Source organism: Lottia gigantea (genome assembly GCF_000327385.1).
Source record: "Lottia gigantea unplaced genomic scaffold LOTGIsca_138, whole genome shotgun sequence".
Classification (NCBI taxonomy): domain Eukaryota; kingdom Metazoa; phylum Mollusca; class Gastropoda; family Lottiidae; genus Lottia; species Lottia gigantea.
Genome location: NW_008707580.1, coordinates 250,654 through 258,759, shown reverse-complemented (window position 1 = coordinate 258,759; position 8,106 = coordinate 250,654). Strand labels below are relative to the sequence as shown.

Here is an 8,106-nt window from a genome sequence, read left to right as displayed (position 1 = left end):
ACTGATGAATATATACTCTTATTGACCAAGTTTGAGATTGAAATATTATGTCCATTCTAAGAGGTAGTATCTCTTTAACCAATAATTTTAACGTGGCAAGTATATACAATACAATATAATGATGTTTTAAATAGACCAACGTGTCCTTGAAATGGATAGAAATCGACTCCTTCAGTTTATCGATTTCTCGATGAATACTTGATCTTCACAATGTAAAGGCTATTATAACGTCTAATACCTTGACATTATTAGTCACTTTTTTTAGTAAGTTTGTAAAAGCAGCGGTTGGATTAGATTGTACACTATTACGAACTTCGTCTTATACCTTGACTGCATAAGGCACATTTCTTGTATCTTCACAATGTCAAACTACAGCGAACTTCGTCCAATACCTTGACTGCAATAGCCACCTTTCTTGTATCACATCTTCACAATGTCAAGCTATTACCAACTTCGTCTTATACCTTGACTGCAATAGCCACCTTTAGCCACCAGTCTGGCTTTTACGCTCTTTTGCATAACCTTTTATGTTTAAAAAAATCTATTTTTCTTTTTTTCAGAAAAAATTTGCTAGTTCTTTATTGAACAATACGGCTTGTGAACCATCGTCTTCCTATACGTCACTTCCGGTAACAGAAACGTCATTAGAGATGAACTTAACGGGTTATTCCATTAACGAAACAGATGGAGGTAACGGAACGCTTTGGATGACGTCGACCGTTTCTCCAACACTTATTGATCTAGACGACTGTCTTCTACCAAACAATGCATCACTAAACTCCCTGTGTTGGGAAACCATGATAGGGCAGGTAAGTGCTTAAACTCGTCCGCCATTCCATCTAAATATTCGTACCGTAAGTATATCGATAAACGAACACAACAGAGGTGATAAATTTATAAGAAATTTCAAAATATGATTTGCGGTCAAAATATATGGCAGCATGCACCAAATCAATTAAATATATAGACACAGCTTTATGGAACAACAATCACTGGTTAAAGTTTTATGCAACGTTTCGACATGTTTCCCCCATCGTCGTCAGGCACATGACAGGGCAGGTTCGTGGTTAGAAAAATTTTGTTACTTTAAAGGGACCAAATTTTTCTTTTTTCTTTTTATCAAAATGTCGATCTCACAAATATATTAGGATGGGTTGTAGCACAGTCGGTTAGTGCGTTGGGATCTTGACATGACGTCACATGTTTAGTTACGTACAACGAATGGTGACAATGTCATGTCGTTCGGATGGGACGAAATAGTAGGCTAATGCCGCTGTCCTGACAAAATTTCCCTCATTGCACACTGCATGGCGTTGTCCGTCTTCATTAGCCTAATAAAGGTGCGTAGAGTAGGACGTAAAACTCCATTCATTTCCACTTATTTTTTTCATTTTAGGAAATATTTAAGCTAACAGTAATGGATAGGGTGGATATGTCTTAGGAAAATTTCCCCCATTGCACACTGCATGGCGTTGCCAGTTTTCATCAGATGTATTTTTTCTGTATTACAGGAAATATTTAAGTTAACAGTAATGGATATAGTGTTTGTTTTGGGGCAGGTGATTGTGATAGATGTTATAAGAGGCGTTTTTATTCGCTACTGTAACAGCCTATGCTGTTGGGATATGGAGAAAACTTTTGTAAGTTTTAGCTTTTACTGTCTTTACTTTTAAAGGTATACTACCCCTTAGGATGACCAAAAATTTGAAATTTTTAAAACTTGGTTAAAATGAGTCTTTGTTCATCAGTTGGTCTTACCTGGTTGTTAAAACTATACAACAGAATCCCTCTATAATCTATAAAATCTATAAAACTAAGTAATTTGAAACGCGCTTAGAAGCGTTATTCAATTATTACTTAGTTTAATAGATATATCGTGTTATATAGAGATTCTATTCTTTAGTCATGACACCTGGTAAGTCCAACTGATGAATATATACTCTTATTGACCAAGTTTGAGACTTTTTATGTCCATTCTAACAGAAACAGGAATTTTTTAGCTAAGCTAATCAGTAATAGTGTTCACAGCTCTTCAACGAAATTTAAGCCTTCAAATCCATGTGTGTCCAGAATTATCCCCATTTGAAAGTTAAAATGACGACTCGTCTTTTCTTGAGACACTGCCATATATAGTAAAGACATCTATAGAAATAGAAATCGTCTTCTAGGCGATTAAGTGCTGTGTTTTTGAATCCTTAAGTAAAATCCTAATGCCTGTGCCAGTGCTTGTGAAAGTCGTCCCGGTGTTGGTTTTCACCCATCCACCAAACCCTCTATAATATAACAGGTCGGATCCTCATCAAGGTAAAGAAAATTCTGATGCCTGTGCCAGTGCTTCCAAGAGTAGGCCCGATGTCGGCTTTCACCCACTAATACCCTAACCCAAACCCCTCTATAACCTGTCACGTTGTTTTGATTTCAGCCACTAATACCCTAACCCGAACCCCTCTATAATCTAACACTGTGTTTTGATTTCAGCCACTAATACCCTAACCCGAACCCCTCTATAATCTAACAATGTGTTTTGATTTCAGCCACTAATACCCTAACCCGAACCCCTCTATAATCTAACACTATGTTTTGATTTCAGCCACTAATACCCTAACCCAAACCCCTCTATAATCTAACACTGTGTTTTGATTTCACCCACTAATACCCTAACCCGAACCCCTCTATAATCTAACACTGTGTTTTGATTTCAGCCACTAATACCCTAACCCGAACCCCTCTATAATCTAACAATGTGTTTTGATTTCAGCCACTAATACCCTAACCCAAACCCCTCTATAACCTGTCACGTTGTTTTGATTTCAGCCACTAATACCCTAACCCGAACCCCTCTATAATCTAACACTGTGTTTTGATTTCAGCCACTAATACCCTAACCCGAACCCCTCTATAATCTAACAATGTGTTTTGATTTCAGCCACTAATACCCTAACCCGAACCCCTCTATAATCTAACACTATGTTTTGATTTCAGCCACTAATACCCTAACCCAAACCCCTCTATAATCTAACACTGTGTTTTGATTTCACCCACTAATACCCTAACCCGAACCCCTCTATAATCTAACACTGTGTTTTGATTTCAGCCACTAATACCCTAACCCGAACCCCTCTATAATCTAACACTGTGTTTTATTTCACCCACTAATACCCTAACCCGAACCCCTCTATAATCTAACACTGTGTTTTGATTTCAGCCTGAATACCCCGATTTTAAAACGGCTGAAAATCTACTCCATCTAATCAACAACCAGGGCATGGTCTGGTAAGTTCTAAATTTGGCACTTTGGCACTTTGGCACAAATTCCAAGTTTTCTGCGTCTAATCGCTGTCCTGATAAAATTTCCCTCATTGTACACTGCATGACATTGTCCGTCTTCATTAGGTACAAACAATTAGGATCGAAACTTTTTGTTGCTTCTGGTGTACCCATGTTAAACCTAATGAAGTTTGTTATTGTCCTCTCGAAATTTCCATCATCGCACACTGTATAATGTTGCTCGTCTTCATTAGCCCATATGGTGCAGAAAAATAGGACGTAAAACTCCATTCATTTCATAATTTTTGTATTTTTCAGGATCGGAACATTTTTCGCTCCTGGTTTACCCATACTAAACCTAATGAAGTTATTATTAATGGTGTACGTTCGATGTTGGACAGTACTGGTCTGTAACGTTCCCCAGCAGAACATCTTCCGTGCTTCACGATCTAACAACTTCTACTATGCTCTCACGCTCGTTATGTTATTTCTGTGCATGTTGCCACCACTGTTTTCATTAGTTGGTATTGAACCTTCGCCTGGTTGTGGACCATTCAGGTAAATAGAAAGTAATCCTTTATACCAGTTGGTCCTTGAAAAGATAACAACTTGGGTTCATGAGGATCCCCTCTACGACAGACCCGTAGCCAGACTTGATTGTTCGGAGGGGCAAGTGGGTGTAATGTTTAGTAGTCATTTTTCCCCTTGTTCCTCTATAGCTACGGGGCTGGGTCCAAGGTCAAACCTCTTGGTATTGATTTTACAAGGATAACAACTTAGGTTCACGAGGATCCTCTCTACCAGCTGGTCATTTCTAGCATCCAAACCGTTCAAGTAAATAGAAAAGAAGGAACAACAAAGCGCCGTGGGTTCGAATCCCCCTGAACTGAAACATTCTTAGTGGCTCAACTTCGGGGGCCCGTGGACTTAATTGGATTGGATCCCCTTGGAATTTTTTTTAACACATTGTGCTCTCCTGCATTCTGAGACCCCCCTGTAAGCCAATGTAGTGCCTGTTAATGATCTGTCAGAGTAGTCGGAAGATTTAAGACATCGTTACTATGTCGCCATGTACAGTAAAGGTCTTCGTAATGTTCAGGCATTAGGGTCGTCATAAGCTGAAATTGGGCCCCATTTTCTGAAATGAGGACTTAATATTGCCCTTGGGCCCTAGCATAAGTTGTTAACCTTTTTGATGATTTTGTCAAGTTTATTTTTGATTTTGTTTTTTGTGGATGAGGGCCCGTGGACTTATTACAACCGTTCTGCGGATCGCATCGTTAGTACTTGGGTTTTGTATTGTAAGAAGACAATGTCCACGGAAGATGAAACTCTAGTATTTCGTCCAAGTTTTCACTGTATTACTTTTTACAATGTTGCGCTTGCTTGCGATGTCGTCATCTTGGATGTAACTATTTGTGTTTCAGTGGAAAACAGAAAATGTACCATATTTTAACAGAAACCATGGAAACAGAATTACCAGACACTATCAATGACGTCATAGACTATGCAGCGTCCCCTGGTGTTATTTTACCTGTCTTTATGTTGCTATGGTGAGTAACTATTGTCGAGATTTTGGTGTGGATTTTCACAGGGGGGCATTGGCTCTGTAAGAGGTACTGCCAGACACATCTTTACTTACAGATAACCACGGTTAGAATTTTAGACGGGACCGTATCATTTTGGTGTAATGGACCAATTTCTGCAATATCTTAAGTTTTAGTTTGTCGCCATGTTTGACAGTACCTTGTAAGGATGCCAACTAATATTATTATCTGTTTTCAGTATGACGATCTATTACCTGATCTCTGTGGGAAGATCATTAACAGATACTAACGCTGAACTAAGGATGCAGCTAGAATATGTAAGTATTCAAGAGATTGTAAAGACGTTTTCTAACTTTACATGTGTATTGATAGCATTGATTCGAATTATTACAATTTTTAATCAGACTTCTGTGGTTCCTGCAATTATGTTAATAGGCACTTATAACAACTTATATAGGTTCATGAAGATCTTTTCTACCAGCTGATCCTTGACCAAACCTCTTGGTATTGATTTTACAAGGATAATAACTTAGGTTTACAAGGATCCTTTCTACCAGCTGGTCCTTGACCAAACCTCTTGGTATTGATTTTACAAGGATAACAACTTAGGTTCACGAGGATCCTTTCTACCAGCTGATCCTTGGTCAAACCTCTTGGTATTGATTTTACAAGGATAATAACTTAGGTTCACGAGGATCCTTTCTACCAGCTGATCCTTGGTCAAACCTCTTGGTAATGATTTTACAAGGATAACAACTTAGGTTCACAAGGATCCTTTCTACCAGCTGGTCCTTGACCAAACCTCTTGGTATTGATTTTACAAGGATAAAAACTTAGGTTCACTAAGATCCTTTCTACCAGCTGGTCTTTGGTCAAACTTCTTGGTATTGATTTTACAAGGATAAAAACTTAGGTTCACTAAGATCCTTTCTACCAGCTGGTCTTTGGTCAAACCTCTTGGTATTGATTTTACAAGGATAACAACTTAGGTTCACAAGGATCCTTTCTACCAGCTGATCCTTGGTCAAACCTCTTGGTAATGATTTTACAAGGATAAAAACTTAGGTTCACTAAGGATCCTTTCTACCAGCTGGTCCTTGATCAAACCTCTTGGTAATGATTTTACAAGGATAACAACTTAGGTCCAGAAAGGATCCTTTCTACCAGCTGGTCCTTGGTCAAACCTCTTGGTATTGATTTTACAAGGATAACAACTTAGGTTCACAAGGATCCTTTCTACCAGCTGATCCTTGACCAAACCTCTTGGTATTGATTTTACAAGGATAACAACTTAGGTTCACAAGGATCCTTTCTACCAGCTGGTCCTTGGCCAAACCTCTTGGTAATGATTTTACAAGGATAACAACTTAGGTTCACAAGGATCCTTTCTACCAGCTGGTCCTTGGTCAAACCTCTTGGCTTTGACCTTGACCAGATTATCTGTACCCATTTTCAGCTGGGTCAACTGGAATTTTGAATGGATATTAATGTATTTTAGGAGCGAAATGAGGGAAGAAGAAAAGTTTATGCAATGGCAGATGGTGAGTGGGACTTAAATTTGGGTTGTTTCTTCATCCCGTGTCACCCAAACTGTTTTCTTGATAATTTTTATACCCACAAGCCCAGACTTGCTCGGCCTTTCGACAACTTTTGACATCTCAACGTTCAACACCTGGTTTAATAAAAAAAAATCGCAGTAAATCTAAAGATTCGGGCACACGAACTGTTTTTGTCATTTCTTCACTATGTAAAATGATAACAAATCCGGGCCAGCCTCTGGACGCGGGGGGACATGGCCCTTCCTGGCCCCCTTGCAGAAAGCCACTAGTTTGGTGTCAAAATGTGAAAGGGGAGTTGGCAAACCCGGGCCAGCCTCTGGAGGCAGGGGGCGGGGGGAGCCACTGGTTTGGTGTTCAAAATCCTGCGATAATCTTGTCGTGGAAGGACAGGCACACTTGAGATTATACTTAATCGGTGACAAAAGTCCGCGACAAAAACCATTCGTCTCCTCTCACCATAATATGATCTTTTTTTATTTTTGAAGCTAAACGAGATTTACAATCCGGTTTTGTCAAGAAAGCGGAAAATAAAACCGATGATAAAAAAAGACTCAACAATGCAGGTTTGTTCCCCTTAATTTAATTTTTAAATAAATTTCTATTCTAAAATTGTTCTAGGATTATTTTGAGTTGATGCCAGAAAAAGTTCATTCCAAAACTACCCAATGGGAACCTGATCTGAATTAACTACCATCTCAAATAAACGTGATGTCGATAATACCGAAATATACGGCATAATGGTCATTAATATTCGAAATTAGTTTGTACCATTCCAATTTTCAATCAGACGTCTGTGGTTCCTGCAATTTTACTAAATTTTCTACTAATTTTCATGACGTCACTAAGGGGCCTCAATTGATAAAGCATATTTTGCGATTAGTGACGTCATAAAACGTTTAGTTTTAGTGGAATTGCAGGAATCACAGACGTCTTGACTGAAAATTAGAATGGTGAAAATATTGTAAATCCACATCATACAGCGTATAGCTACATTTTAGCGACATGACAACGTCTTTGGTTTTCACTATCCCATAATTCGTCTCAAAGGAAAGAAAGAAACGAAACGACGGGGATTTTAATGTCGATTAAGGCTATATAAACACTTAAAAAATCTTTCTTTTGACACAAATTCGAGAAGATTTTCAGACTCTTTTATAGCGCCTCCTAGAATCTCTACTCCGACATATGCCCCTCCGCCTTTCCCCCCATTAAGTCGGTCTGCCCCTTATATGTACCCCTAGTAAGGCCTAGTTCCAGTAGACTAACACAACCACTAAACCTCTCCCATTACCCAAAATCAGTCAGTGCGCTCCCTATTTGTACCCCCAATTCCAGTAATCCTAGACTTTCACATTTACAGCCCATAAAACATCAGCTTTTCATATTCTACTTCAGCTTCATCTGTTATGGCAGCTGCACGTTTAGCGCAGATGATGACAGCTGCTAATAAGAAAGAAGCCGTGCCTTTAAGAAAGGTATCGGATAGCTCCGACAAGTCTATACCGGTAGCTGTGGTTCATGGGAAAAGATCTCTGAAAGCAAACAGTAATAATAGAGACAGGTAGTATGCAACATTGTGACATCTTCTTCATCTTCTTCATCATCATCATCATCATCATCATCGTCGTCGTGGTCCTCCTGACAGTAGGGTACTCCTTTCTTCTTTTTCCACCTATTCATCCTCTTCCTTATCCTCCATCTTTTCATAAACATCATCATCATCATCCATTATC

The 8,106-nt window shown here is 38.9% G+C and overlaps 1 protein-coding gene across 1 annotated transcript in view; it reads left to right on the top strand.

Annotated features, from left to right (window-relative positions):
- Window positions 1-5,299, top strand: part of LOTGIDRAFT_139638 (hypothetical protein) — a gene marked incomplete at both ends in the record, with an annotated part of 19,225 nt that extends 13,926 nt beyond the window's left edge. Inside the window, 6 exons of the mRNA XM_009049530.1 lie at window positions 561-809; window positions 1,512-1,640; window positions 3,206-3,273; window positions 3,586-3,825; window positions 4,695-4,820; window positions 5,053-5,299. Of these exons, the coding sequence (XP_009047778.1) occupies window positions 561-809; window positions 1,512-1,640; window positions 3,206-3,273; window positions 3,586-3,825; window positions 4,695-4,820; window positions 5,053-5,299 (1,059 nt within the window). The remainder of the gene's footprint in view (window positions 1-560; window positions 810-1,511; window positions 1,641-3,205; window positions 3,274-3,585; window positions 3,826-4,694; window positions 4,821-5,052) is intronic.
- Between the last annotated feature and the right edge of the window lie 2,807 nt (window positions 5,300-8,106).